The following is a 14767-nucleotide window of genomic DNA, read 5'->3' as shown; positions in this document are numbered from 1 at the left end:
TCAGATATATTGCACTCAGCTTCAGTCAGTTTGCAACAACCCCTTCCTACTGCTAGACACCTGCCTGCTCAAACATCTCTCTCTCCATCACCCACAGCAACCACAGTTGCAGCCCAGTATACCCTACTACCAACCATATGTCAGTACCCTGTTCCCACTTGCTGCACCTACCCTGCCTTTAACTCCTTGAAGCTTACCTCTTCTCCACTGCCTGCACCAATCCTTCAGAAATCCTCCTTAGTTACTGCTCCCTCTTTTTCAAAATCCCCCAGCTTTTCTTTGCTACCAGCTGCTCCCCCTACTCACAGCCCTGTGTTCACATGCAGAACCTCAGTGGCAAAACCCAAAAAGAAACGAAAGTTTTTCCCAACTTGCAAAATCTTGCCACTATCCAATTGTGCATCCACGCCAGCCGATCTGCTCCAGCCTGCATCCACGCCTGCTTCCACGCCAGCCGATCTGCTCCAGCCTGCTTCCACGCCAGCTGATCTGCTTCAGCCTGCTTCCACACTAGCCGATCCGCCTGCATCCACGCCAGCGGATCTGCTCCAGCCTGCTTCCACGCCAGAGGATCTGCTTGCTTCCACGCCAGTGGATCTGCCTGCTTCCACGCCAGCGGATCTGCCTACTTCCACGCCAGCGGATCTGCTCCAGCCTGCATCCACGCCAGCCGATCTGCCTGCATCCATGCCAGCCGATCTGCCTGCTTCCACGCCAGCCGATCTGCTCCAGCTTGCTTCCACGCCAGCCGATCTGCTCCAGCTTGCTTCCACGCCAGCCGATCTGCCTGCTTCCATGCCAGCCGATCTGCTCCAGCTTGCTTCCACGCCAGCCGATCTGCTCCAGCTTGCTTCCACGCCAGCCGATCTGCTCCAGCTTGCTTCCACGCCAGCTGATCTGCTCCAGCCTGCTTCCACGCCAGCCGATCTGCTCCAGCCTGCTTCCACGCCAGCCGATCTGCTCCAGCCTGACGTTCCGGTCCCTTTTGCCCAGCTTGAAGTTCCGGTCCCTTTTGCCCAGCTTGAAGTTCCGGTCCCTGTTGCCCAGCTTGAAGTTCCGGTCCCTGTTGCCCAGCTTGAAGTTCCGGTCCCTGTTGCCCAGCTTGAAGTTCCGGTCCCTGTTGCCCAGCTTGAAGTTCCGGTCCCTGTTGCCTAGCTTGAAGTTCCGGTCCCTGTTGCCCAGCTTGAAGTTCCGGTCCCTGTTGCCCAGCTTGAAGTTCCGGTCCCTGTTGCCCAGCTTGAAGTTCTGGTCCCTGCTGCCCAGCCAAAGGGGCAGGTGCCCAATGCCCAGCCTGTCTCTGGACATCCTGTCCCTAACAACCTGCCTGCCTCTGATGGTCTGCTGCTCGATGACAAGTCTACCCCTAGTGATCTGCTGTCTGACAACCTGCCTTCTTCTGCCTCTGATCCGGTGCCAGATGTCCAGCCTGATGATCCCATGCTTGATGTCCAGCATGCGTCTGATGATCCTTTTACCATTGACCAGCCTGATCTTACTTCTCTTCTACTTACCACCCAGCCGGGTTCTACTGACTCAATACCAGCTGTTCGGTTGGACTGTCATGCAAAAACAAAGTGTTCACCTGCTAATGGGTTTGAAAGCTCTGAGTCCTCACATGCTTTATATGGGTTACCTGTTTGGCCTGAGATTCGTTTGTCGGTTGCCTCGGTTGAGTCCCTCGGGCAGAGTGTTGTTCCTATGGCTCCAAAGCCTTGTGGTCCGGACATGCCCATGGTAACTAGTAGCTGCATTTGCCTTCATGGCCCTGGTCATGGTAAGCTCCCGGGGAATGGAGGGGTACTATCTGTGCCTCTCCATGATCCGGATGCGCTTGCCCCAGCTTCGGGGTGCACTAGGGGACCCGGGTCGGGTAACCAGTGCCTCAGAGATACCTAGGTGGCTTTTGAAGTGCAGAGTAAGTCCTGGAAACCAGGCAAGCTACTTGGTTATGGCGAGACACTTCGGTGTCAGAGTTCTGGTATTGTCACATGACCCCATGGCTAAGTCTGCAGACAACTCGTGGGACCCCAGCAATGGGGTACCTGCTGTTCTGAGGGACTTGAAGTATCAAATTCTGTACATGTCAGAGGATCTGGCCAGCAGGACACCCAGCCAGTTGCTTGACCTCAGCGGTGGGATACCCAGTCAGTCACCGGACCCAGGCGGTGGGACACTTTGCCTATTGTTGGATCTTAGCAATGGGGCATCTCGCTTGGAACCCGGCACTTCTTCAGCCTACAAGGAACTTTTGCTCTGGATTTGTGCAGCAAATGACTGTCTTTTATGGACTGGTTTAGCTAGGGTTTTTTGGAGCATCCTGAGGCCGCTCCTTAGAGGGGGGGTACTGTCAGGAAAGAGCTCACCTGCTGGTGGCACTGTAGCTCCCAGATCCATAGGCTGCAGTTCCAGTGCCCACCAGCGGGTGTCTCTCAGTAGTCAGAAGCGAACATCTCATGCAATCAGTCTTTACCTGATGCTGGTTGCAGGAAGTATATTTAAACCCTATGTATGCTTCTTCTCACTGCCTTGGTATTGTCTCCATGTGCGCCTGACCTGCATTCCTGTATCCCTGTATCCTGATCCTGCACTCTGATCCTGACCCTGCAGCCTGATTCCTTCCTTCCTTCCTGTTTGCTTACTCCGTCTCCTGCAACCCTCTCTCTGTTCTGTCTTGCTCCCAGCTCCCTCTGCTTGATCTCCCGTGAATGACCCCGGCTCTGTTACAATTACTATTCATTTATGCTGTTTTGTATATATTTGGTTTGAGCAGTTGTTTGCTGTGTGTCACTATTGTTTGGGTATCTGATTGGATTTACACAGTTATAGTTTTCTGGAGGTGCGTTTACATTTGTGTTATTCACTTATTTTTAAATAAATTATATTCTTTACACCTTAATTATGTCTAATATTCTCTGTCAGTCCACACATTTCTGGTCACACCTGTTGCTGACAGGGGCTCTCCAGGGCGTGGTGGTTTAGCAGGGACCCTGTGGGCCCGTTCAATAGCAAACATGTGAGAAAATGCATCCCTGCCAAAAGAGTTGAGCAGCCAGGTTTCCATAAAAGTAACAGGATCCTTCCCTTCTGCCTTCTCAGGGATGCCCACCGCTCTGATATTATTGCGGCGGAGTCTATTTTCCATATCCTCCAAGCGGGAGGAATGTCCTGATGTGAGGAGTTGCATGTGATGTACATCACGCTGTAATGGTGTCATTTCATCTTCTACAATCCCCAGCCTATCTTCAATGGCAGCAGTGCGGTCCCGCAGCTTTTGCATATTCTGTCTCACCAAATTCACCTCCATTTTCACCCCCTTAAGCTCAGAAGTAAGAACATGTATACCCTTATTACAAGATGTAACAGCCGCAAAAATATCCCGCAAAGTGGGTTCAAGGGAGTCTTCAGCCATGACACCCTGCTCCGGCGCAGGCCCAGGGAGGGGAACAGTACTCACGGCATCCCAGGAGGTAGTAGAGGCCGCGTCCGTGGGCCAGGAGTCCTCCGTCTCAGCAAGCAGGGTGTCGGGGTCCTCAGCACCAGGAGGAGGATTATGCAGGGTCTCCTTAGCGGAGGATTTGGCAAAAAGTTTCATCCCGGCCTCCCTGGCGGGGCAGGAGATTCGGGCGCCATCTTGGCTCATGGGGTCCGTAGGCCCCTGCGTCTCCAGCACATCTCTCCAGCACAGGATACACAGCTGGCAGGTAGGTATGATCGCCAGGAGGTCGGGGAGGCAAGTAGAAGAGGCGGATGGCATCGGATTCTGCAGGTATCAGGATAATTGTCAGGATCAGTGGCGGAGAGAGCGCTCAGCACGTCTGTCTACATCATCTGCAGGCCACGCCCCCCATAATGGGGGACTTTAATTATCCAGATATAGACTGGGCAGAAGGAACCGCGCATGCAGCCAAGGCTCGGCAGTTTCTAAATGTTTTGCAGGACAATTTTATGGGTCAGATGGTGAATGCACCAACAAGAAACAATGCGGTACTTGACCTACTGATTACCAACAATACAGACCTGATCACGGATATAGAAATACAGGGCAACTTAGGAAACAGTGACCATAGGTCAATTAGTTTCAGTAACAATCATAGTAATAGGAAACACAAGGGTAATATAAGGACACTGAATTTCAAAAGAGCCAATTTCCCAAAACTGTGCTCTTTGCTAGAAAATATCAAATGGGATAGAACCCTGGGAACAAAGAACACAGAGGAAAAATGGGTGCCAAAAAGATATCATTCTTGTAGAATACAAAATTCATAAATCATTTCTCTAAAAAGTAAAAAAAATCTAAGAACATAAATAAGGCGCTGGAGAGTATAGGAGAGAATATGTAGAATATTTTTTTTTTCAAATTCTTTATTTAAATCATGAAAAAGGTTACAAAAGTGCATGAAAGTACAAACAACAACATCGGCAGACAGTAATCCTAAAAGGCACAAAAGACTTAGTCCATAGAGGAATTCACAATACCCGTATGTTCCCGTTAGTATAAACACTTTCCTGTCCCCTAAAGTCGGGGAGTATACAAACAACCTGAGATAGAACAATCACTGTGTTCGTCCCGAAGCTTACACGAGGGTACTGCTTGGAAATGCAAGCACATGGGATCACAAACAACTAGAGTTTTTATACTGAAAATCGGGGAAAAGAGGTAAGAAGGGCAGGGCCAGACAGCCTGAGGGAGAAAAAGAGGGAGGAGCAGTGCGGGGGTCATGGAAGAGGGAAAAGAAAACAGTAGGGATGTGTCCAGCGCCGTCCCGGGGGATGGTAGAAGGAAGCGTAGGAAGGACAAGCAGGGATGACAAGTGGGACCCCCTGAATTCCCTCCCGTGCGGGCGACCTCACTGCCAGTAACGTCCCCTACTCCGGGGGCAGGCCCTGAAGTGCCAATCCCTCCTCAGAGAATATGAACGTATTCCAGCATGACCACGTCTTAGAGTACTGTTCCCTTCTACCCTGTGCGGTGAGCACCAGGTTCTCCAAATCATTTATCCACTTGAGCTTCTGCAGCCAGAGGGCGACCGTCGGTGGGGAGGGGCTCTTCCAGCAGAGGCTAATTTTGCAAGCGTCCGAAAGGTGTCTCAGCACCGAGATTTTATAACGCTTAGGGGCCATGCCCGTACAGTGCAGCAAGAAAAAAGCCGGATCGTCGGGAACGGCCCGGTCAGTCATCAGTTGAGAGATACGGCGTACTTCGGCCCAGAAGTCCCGGAGCTTAGGGCAGGACCAGAAAATGTGGGACATGGTACCCACCTCCTGTTTACATCGCCAGCACCTGTCGGACGTCTCGGGGAAGAGCCGGCGAAGCCTGACCGGGGTAAAGTACCAGTGAGTAAGAATCTTGTAATTGGATTCCTGGATCTTTGTGCAGATGGAGGATTTGAGGGAGAAACGGACTATATGACGTCTCTGGGAGTCGGAGAATGTCCGGCGCAATTTCCCTTCCTATTTAAGAATACCCGGCAGGACGAAGTCCACGGGGGGTCCGAGACCAGAGCATAAATCTGGGAGAGGGCGTGAGGCATGTGGCTCTGTGAGCTCAGGAGGTGCTCAAAGGACGTCAAGTCCCGTGCAAAAGCCGAGGGGCCTCCCAGGTCCCTAAGAAAGTGGAGGAGCTGCAAGGCTTGCCACCTAGGCAGGCGGTATTTCCCACTTGGGGAAGTCAGCTGGGAAGGAGTTGGCCAGCCCGTACTCGAGACAAAGTGTGAGACCTGGAAGGTGCCCTCTCGAAGCAAGGCGCCAAACCGGTTGTTCTCACATCCCGGCCCAAATGCCGGATTCCCCAGTAACGGGTAGAGCGGACCGCGACCCCCCGAGAGGCCCCTATCTGATGAAGCCAGAGAGCATACCTTAATCGTCGGCCCTATGGTAGGATGTCGTTTCACCTCAGCAGGAACCTCCCGAGGGATCAGAGGGGCTCGAGGTAAGTATATAGAAAACAGAGAGGCCTCCAGGGTGACCCAGAGTTTTAAATCCACATGACGGGTCCAGTCAATCCAGCGGGAGAGCATGGCCGCCTGATAGTAGCGTCTAGGGTCCGGGAGTGCCACTCCACCATATTGTTTAGGCAACACAAGAATACGGCGCGCCAACCGCTGCCGTTTACCCGCCCACACGAATTCGGTAAAGACCGACTCGACCCTTCCCAGAAATGCCCCCGGGAGCGAAATCGGCAGTGTCTGAAAGAGGTACATTAGTTTGGGGAGTATCGACATTTTCAGAATGTTACACCAGCCAAACCAGGAATGAAGCCCCTTCGACCACTTCGCCAACAAGGCCCGGATGCTCACTAGGAGGAAGGGGGGAATTGAGGCGGAACAGATCAGCTGGGTTGGGTGAGAGCACGGTGCCCAAATATCGAAGCCCCCTCCTGGGCCCACCGAAAAGGGAAGTCCAAAGTCAGAAGATCCTGAAGAGGCCGTGGTAGGGCCACCCCCATGATTTCCTACTTGGAGAGGTTGATTTTCAAATTGGAGACGGAGCCAAAAACCTCAAATTCCTTCAAAAGGCACGGGAGAGAGATCAGGGGCGGGGAGAGGGAAAAAAGGAGGTCGTCGGCATACGCCGAGACTTTGTATGTGGCGTTCCCTATGAGGATGCCCGAGACATCTGCCCACACTCGGCCCAGAAAGGGTTCGAGTAAAAGCGCGAAGAGGAGAGGCGACAAGGGGCACCCCTGACGGGTACCGTTATGAATGTGGATCGGGTCCGAGAGGACCCCATTCACCTTCACGCGTGCGCTAGGGATGGTGTAAACATTCTGGATCCATGCCATCATTCGATTCCCCTAGACCAAATCTACGGACCGTCGCAAACAGGAAATGCCAACTCACCCTGTCAAACGCCTTTTCCGCGTCAGTACTTAAAAATACCGTTGGAAGGTTTGTATGGCGAGCCTGGTGTATAAGGTCGATAACCTTGATGGTGTTATCCCTGGCTTCGCGGGTGGGGACAAACCCCACCTGATCCCGATGCACCAGGGCGGGTAAGTGTAACTGAAGGCGGAGGGCTAAGAGTTTGGTAAAAAACTTTAGGTCAGCGTTCAACAGGGAAATCGGGCGATAGCTCCCACAGGAGGAGGGGTCCTTCCCCTCCTTAGGGATCACGGAAATGTGTGCTCCCAAGGATTCCTCCCGAAAGGATGAGGTAGTACCCACCGCGTTAAAGAATTGCAATAGAGGGGGGGCCAAAATCTCTTTCAATGTTTGATAGTAGGATACCGGGAAGCCGTCAGGCCAGGGCGCCTTGCCCTTTTTCGCAGAGGAGATCACCACTGAAAGTTCTGCCAGCGTAAACGGCGCTTCCAGTTCCTCCCGGTGTGAGGATGATATGCCCGGGAGTTCCACGGAGTCCAGATAGGCCATCGTGGCGAGCCCATGAGATGGTTGTTGGGGAAGATCATATAAGCGGGAGTAAAAATCGCCGAAGCACCCAGAGATCTCCCTAGGAAGGTGGATTCTAGAGCCACTTGCATCCAACAGATAGGGTACGTAGGATGCCCGCTGCTGTTCCCGGAGAGCGCGCGCCAGCATCCTCCCGCACTTGTCCCCCGATTCGTAGGAGAACCGCCTGCACCGCTGCAGTGCGGACTTAGCTCGAAATCGCAGAAGGTCCGCCACCTGATTCCTTAGACGGGTCAACTTCAAGCCGGTTTCCTGGTCGGGTCCCCGCTTGTGCTGCTCCTCCAGAGACATCACTTCAGCTAACAGGGTGGTCAGTTTGGCCTCCCGCTCCCGTTTGAGGTGAGTCCCATGTCGGATGAGCACCCCCCGGATCACAGCTTTGTGGGCCTCCCACAGCACTCCCGGATCGCAATCCGGTGTGGCGTTCAGGTGAAAATAAGACTGGAGTTGTTGCGTGACATCAGCTAGGATACCGAGATCCTGGAGGAGCCCCTCATTCAGCCGCCAATGCCAGTCCGCGTCCCGAAGGGTCCCACTGAGGCTGACCGATAGTGTGACCGGGGCGTGGTCGGACCAAGTAATGACGCCTATCTCCACGTCCACAACATGTTGGAGAAGGCGGTGGGGGACCAGAAACAGGTCAATCCTGGAGTAGGCCTGGTGAGGAGTGGAAAAATATGAATAATCCCGTTCACCCGCATGCAGGAGATGCCACGCATCCACCAGTTGGAGGTCATGCAGTACGGAATGAACCTGGTGGCGCGAGCCCCGAGGCACCGATGACGTCCCCGTGGAGGTATCCACAGCAGGGTCAAGCGGGAGGTTAAAATCCCCCCCCCCCCCAGGAGCAGACGCCCCTCCGCAAAGTCCACGAGTGCCGTAAGAGTCTTCCGGAGGAATACCTCCTGGTGGACATTTGGGGCATATACTGTAGCTAGAGTCACCCCCACATCCCCCAGGGTCCTCCCGACGGTCCAGAAGAGTCCAGGGAAGTCGGCTTGAAATCAAGATAGAGACCCCCTTAGATTTGGAATCAGGGTTGGAGGCATGGTACACACACGGGTAGAATCTATTCTGTAGGAGAGGGAAACCACCCATCCTGAAGTGAGTTTCTTGTATAAAGGCCGCGTCTGCCCACCCCCCACAGCTCCACGGGTCGCTCAGACGGCGTTACCCACATTTCCAGGCATGCAGTGTCCCATCCGCCTCGGTGCATGAGACCACCCCCCCCCGGCCCCACCACGCCTCCCGTGCGCCCGCGACCCCAGAGCCCCGCCCCCCCCAGCCAGGACAAAAATCCGTGGGGGGCACGGCACCAGTAGACGAAGACCCGCACACTCACCCCCCCCCCCCAGTCCCCACAGTCAAGACCACCAAAAGTCCAGGAGGCATCGTGTGTCCCGCCCGCCACCTCCCTCAAGCACGGCCAGTCACATGTGACTGTCAGCCCCAAGCACAATACCATTTACCACAAAAAGTACACATTAGCAGCTGGAAGTGACCAGGGGGGCTGGGCAGAGCAAATAAAGGTGTCAGAGATGAACCGTAGGCCCTAATAAAATATTGTAAGAGGGGACCAGAGGTACAGGGATGCCCGCGGAGGCCCCGGTATTTGGTCTCCAACAGGCCGTGAGGTGCTAGGGAAGATCCGTAGGCGTTCCAATAGGAAAGTCCCTCCAGGCAGACCGGGTTCGTGTCGGCCGACGCTCCAGGCCAGGTCACCCCACTCCGGAGCAGCACCAGACTGGGAAGGGCAGGGTAGGGACGTAGGCAGAGGCCGCCCCAAGCAGTCACACCAGGGGGTCACAGAGGGCCATGGGGGGAACCCCAGGCCGCCCAGCAAAGCTTCGGGGGGGGGCGGAACATAAGGTGGGGAAGTTCGCGGACCGGGCCGCGACACCGGGAGACAGTCCAGCCGGTCAGAGCCGTGTAAGCCACCCCTTAACAGGATGCATGGGACCGGGAAACCCTCCCTACCCAGGAGAAGCACTCTGGAGCCGGAACAGTCTGGGGCAGCCCCAGGAAAAGCGTGCATGGGGGCTCACACTACAACAGAAAAAGTACTCATCTGTGTCACGATGTCAGGCGGCCACTGGGAGGACCTCTCAGACTTCTCGCGCCGCAACCGACGGCTCCCTACGGGCCCGACGGCCCCTCCTGGGAGTACGGGGATGGGGTCCCCCATCCATCCTGGAGGTAGATGCAGCTCTTCTGCCCGAAGTAGGCAGCCGTGAGCCAGTTCGGGACCTCCATCTGTGGCACCTCAAGGAAGGTGAAGAGGCCAGGCAGTTCATCAGGATGTTGGAGGACGAAGGATGACAATCCCTTGCGCACCGTCAAGGAAATGGGGTACCCCCAGCGATAGGTGCATCCCAGCTGCCGAATCCATTCCAAGAGGAGGCGCATCAGTGCTCTTCTCTGCAGGGTGGCCCGGGACAGGTCCGGTAGAATTCTCACTCTGGCTCCATCGAAGTCCACGTCCCCGGAATCCCAGGCCGCCCCAAGCAGTCACACCAGGGGGTCACAGAGGGCCATGGGGGGAACCCCAGGCCGCCCAGCAAAGCTTCGGGGGGGGCGGAACATAAGGTGGGGAAGTTCGCGGATCGGGCCGCGACACCGGGAGACAGTCCAGCCGGTCAGAGCCGTGTAAGCCACCCCTCAACAGGACGCATGGGACCGGGAAACCCTCCCTACCCGGGAGAAGCACTCTGGAGCCGGAACAGTCTGGGGCAGCCCCAGGAAAAGCGTGCATGGGGGCTCACACTACAACAGAAAAAGTACTCATCTGTGTCACGATGTCAGGCGGCCACTGGGAGGACCTCTCAGACTTCTCGCGCCGCAACCGACGGCTCCCTACGGGCCCGACGGCCCCTCCTGGGAGTACGGGGATGGGGTCCCCCATCCATCCTGGAGGTAGATGCAGCTCTTCTGCCCGAAGTAGGGAGCCGCTGGAGCCAGTTCGGGACCTCCATCGGTGGCACCTCAAGGAAGGTGAAGAGGCCAGGCAGTTCATCAGGATGTTGGAGGACGAAGGATGACAATCCCTTGCGCACCGTCAAGGAAATGGGGTACCCCCAGCGATAGGTGCATCCCAGCTGCCGAATCCATTCCAAGAGGAGGAGCATCAGTGCTCTTCTCTGCAGGGTGGCCCGGGACAGGTCCGGTAGAATTCTCACTCTGGCTCCATCGAAGTCCACGTCCCCGGCATCCCAGGCCTGTCTGATGATGGTGTCCTTATGGGAGTACCGATGCAGCCGGCAGATAACGTCCCGTGGCCTGGTAACATCGGGGGGAGTGGGGCCCCAGGGCCCTGTGGACCCTATCGAACTCCAAGTAGGCCGGCGGGATGTCCGGGGCCAGGCGCTGACATATGGGCAGGACCGTGGGCTGTAGAGATTCCTGGCCCGTTGCCTCCGGGATGCCCCGCAGCCGCAAGTTGTTACGGCGGCTGCGGTCTTCCATCTCCTCCAAGCGCAGTTGGAGTTCGCCAACGTAGAGATCCTGTGCCACTTGGGCCGCCTCCAATCGGGATACCCTGGACTCCAAAGATGCCACCGCCATCTCCCCCGCCGACACCCGCTCCGAGAGAACGTGAACATCCGAGCGAACGGCCTGGATGTCTTTAGCATGGGCTTCCTCCAGCCGCAATGCCAGGGCCTCGAAGTCCCGCCTTGTGGGGAGTGCCTGGATCAGGGCACGCAGGTCCCCCGCGTCTCCCGCCGACATGGGCACGGCAAGGGAGCTTGGTGTAGAGATCGATGGGGATGGAGGCTGTGTATCCATGGCGAAGAGGAGCGGTGCGGTCGGTGAGACCGGAGCAGAAGCCATTGCCGCCGGAGAGTCCCCACGTGGCTTGTGGCGGCCGGTGCGGGCCGAGGCAGAGCGGGTCAGGGGAAGTATCTGCTAAGTTCCGATCCCGGAGGGGTGCGGAGTGGCTTCCGAGGTCCCCTCCTGCGGTTGGTGCTCATTCCGTGGCGAAGAACGGCATAAATTCTGGGTAGGACAGGGTGAGATGGACGGAGCTCAAGCAATGTGCTTCCTCATGCCGCCATGTCCAGGACACCAGAATAATTTATATTTTCATAAATATGTGATTTATCAGAAAAGGGTACATACAACACGGTGTGCATAAATGATGCACACTCATGTCCCATATAACCCTCAGGAATCACACACATGTGTATTATACACACACAAAGTGGAACCTATATAATACTTTGTTTGGGACGCTGTGTGTTTAATTTAAATTGATGCACATTATAGGCCATTCCCCAAATGAATGCGAGAAAGGAAGAGTTAGAAAAAAAATATATTATTATAAAATTACTTTTTTCTTTCAAAGCTAAAACAAAAAAGGAAAAGAAAAAATTGTAAAGGAAAAGGGGGGTCAAAAAGTGGGGGACCAAAGGCAGAAGCAATGCAGTATACTAGACCCTGTGCTAATGAACTAAGTTATGAACTTCTATGTCTTTATTGAGCCCCTTGGGTGCTAAGCTGCCAAAGGTGAAAATCCAGAAGCTTTTCCTCTTACATAGTCTCTGGTATCCTCTACCCATGTCCAGTTCATCAGTAATAAATTAAATTAAATTTCAGTAAATTTGTTTGATTAGAAAAATTTGAATCGATTTGAAATAAATTCCATTGGAAATCAAATTTATTCTATTTGAAATTTGAAGTTTGGAAGATGGTTATATTCTTTCTATTCCATTCTATTGTTATTATTATTTTTTTTTCTGCTCTATTCTTTTTCTTTTCTATATTATTCTTTTCTATTCTATTTCAATTACAAATTTTTCTATTTGAAATTCAAATTTCAGAAAACCGTTATTATTATATTATTTCTATTCTATTCTTTTCTATTTCAATTTTTTTAATTTGAATTTCGGAAGATGGTTAGCCTTTATATTTTATTGTATTCTTTTTTTTTTTTCTATTGTATTCTTTTCTTTTCCATTCCTTTTTTTCTTGTCTATTCTTTTCTATTGTATTCAAATTCAAATTTAATCTATTTGAAATTTGAATTGAAGAAGATGGTTATATTCATTCTATTTTATTCTATTCAATGCCTTTATTTTCTATTCTATTTTATTCTGTTCTTTTATACTCTATTCTATTTTGTTCTGTTTTACTCTATTATTTTCTATTTTATTTTTTTATTTTCTATTATATCCCTTTATTTTCTATTCCATTTTTTTTATTCCATTTTTTTTCTATTATTTTATTTTGTATTCTGTTTTGTTTTACTCAATTATATTTTATTCTTTCATTTTCTATTCTCCACTTTTCTATTCATTTATTTTCTATTCTATTTTATTCTCAATGAAATTTGAATTCAATCTGAAAATTGAAAAATGAAATTGATTCAAAAATGATTAGAAAACTATTTGAATTTGAATTTCGACCAAAATTTTGTTTCGTTATTTCGGATTCATTTAAATCTCTTACTATTGTAATTTGGAAGTTTGGATAGATCTGAATTTCCGAATAACGAAAAAATTGTCAGAATTTCAATCCAGAACTAAACAGACACCACACATGTCTACTTTTAGCAGAAAGCATATAACCAGTGAAAAAGTCATACCTGAGTATAGGATCTCTGAAAGTCTGCCTGATTCAGAAGATGAGCAAATTCATCCTGAAAAATTAAGAGTTTTTTTCACAGTTACGAGTTTTATGAGAATTGTGATAATGCCTTTACATCAGGGTAAAATAAAATCTTACTGGGTACCTGAAGCTAAGAGAAAAGCCATTTTAGAGGAGTAACAGAAAATGTTAGCCCTTGTGGGTCCCATAGTACTCATCCCTAAACCAGATGGCATCCTGAGATTCTGCAATCACTTTAGGAAACTAAATGAAGTATCCAAATTCAATTTCTATTCCATGCCCTGTGTTGAGGAGTTGACAGAAAGTTTGGGTACTTCCAGGTACATTACCAGCATTGATTTTCAAAGGGTATTACAACAAGTAAAGAAAGAGTCTTGCTGATTCACAAATCAAAGCTAACTTTTTTAAATTTCTAAGCAAACTAGTGAAAATGATTTAGCTGGTCAGGATGCATTATATGTGTTTGCTTAATGTTTTAACATATATCTGTATTAAAGTGCAATTTGTTTTTACCCTACATATTATAGTTTACTTTTTTATTCCTAAAAGGTTACATTCGGGTATTTGACATTCCAGCTTCTGCCCGCCATTTGCTTATTCAAGAAACAGATTCATCAACTCACAACATAGGTACGTAGAAGGGTATTTTTTTTAAATAAATTCTAGCAGTTAACTGTTGGCAGAACTGTTTAAGTTTTGAATAGAGATAAAAGGAATTTACATTTTTATCAAGGTATTATTGTGGTTTGTGCCCCCCTGTCCTATTAGGTCAAGATGTATCAAGGAGACAGTTTATATTTGTTGTGGGGGGGTCTGAAGATTAGATTGGTAACCAGAGTGACTTGTTTTCATTCTAATGATGGTGCCCAATTAACCCTTGAATATCCACCACTCTGAGCACTTCCGGGTTCAGAGTTGTCAACATCTGCTAAATGTAGGAGCAAATCTGGCGATTCTCTGTCCTTGATCTGTTTGGTTTAGTAACCAGGGAGGCCCCTGATGTCTCCATAAAGAAGACCTCACTCTAGTTATCAGCCCCCTCTTGGTAGTAATAGAGAAAAAAATGAATAATTTACAAAAAATCTCATAAAAAAGAAATAGGCTCCCCTTCCCGCAAACATACATGTATACATACAGTACACCATACACATGTGCAGTCAGGATGCAAACATGTATGTGTAGCACTGTCAACATAGGGCTGGCTGTATGATGACTTCTTGATGAGTCTTGATGACTCAATAAACAGTTCAGGGTTTTTTTGTGGAAGCAGTCACACTGCTTTAACCATACTGCCACTTGTATGGAAAGGGTTTCGTCTTCTTTCTCTCTCTCTAGCAACAGACTTGATGAACTACTTTATCTTAAGGGAACACTCTCTAGCATCCCATTTACTGACACCCATCCACTGACTCTTCTAGCTATAGGAATGGGCCCCCCTCAGGACAGGCTTTTTGACACAGATCTGTACTCACTGTAATGCACAATCAGACTTTCCAGTGTCTACCTTCCAGTCACCTCTGCAGAACCTCTGGGTTCAGTTCTTCTCTAACTCTTACACCCTCAGGTCGACCACCTGAGGCCACATGGCAACTTCTACAAAGGAGGAGGCAGCCACTCCCTCTCTCCAGGACCCCGCTTTCCAGCTGATAGACCCTGAGCACATGTGCGCTTGGCGTTTATACAGTATTCCTGCATGTACCGAGGCACTTTCCTCTGCCAATCACCAGGGCTGTACTAAATGCCTGTGCACTCAT

General features: G+C 50.9%; 1 protein-coding gene across 1 annotated transcript in view; it reads left to right on the top strand.

The window, feature by feature from the left end:
- The window catches only part of LOC309554127 (A disintegrin and metalloproteinase with thrombospondin motifs 2-like), a gene marked incomplete at its 5' end in the record, with an annotated part of 1497034 nt that overhangs the window by 853176 nt on the left and 629091 nt on the right, over positions 1-14767 (top strand). The window contains one exon of the mRNA XM_082255680.1: positions 13563-13643. Coding sequence (XP_082111806.1) covers positions 13563-13643 — 81 coding nt within the window. The remainder of the gene's footprint in view (positions 1-13562; positions 13644-14767) is intronic.

The sequence above is a fragment of the Pelophylax lessonae genome (genome assembly GCF_965119305.1).
Source record: "Pelophylax lessonae genome assembly, chromosome: 4".
Classification (NCBI taxonomy): Eukaryota; Metazoa; Chordata; class Amphibia; order Anura; family Ranidae; genus Pelophylax; species Pelophylax lessonae.
This window is presented reverse-complemented; position numbering and strand designations above follow the sequence as displayed.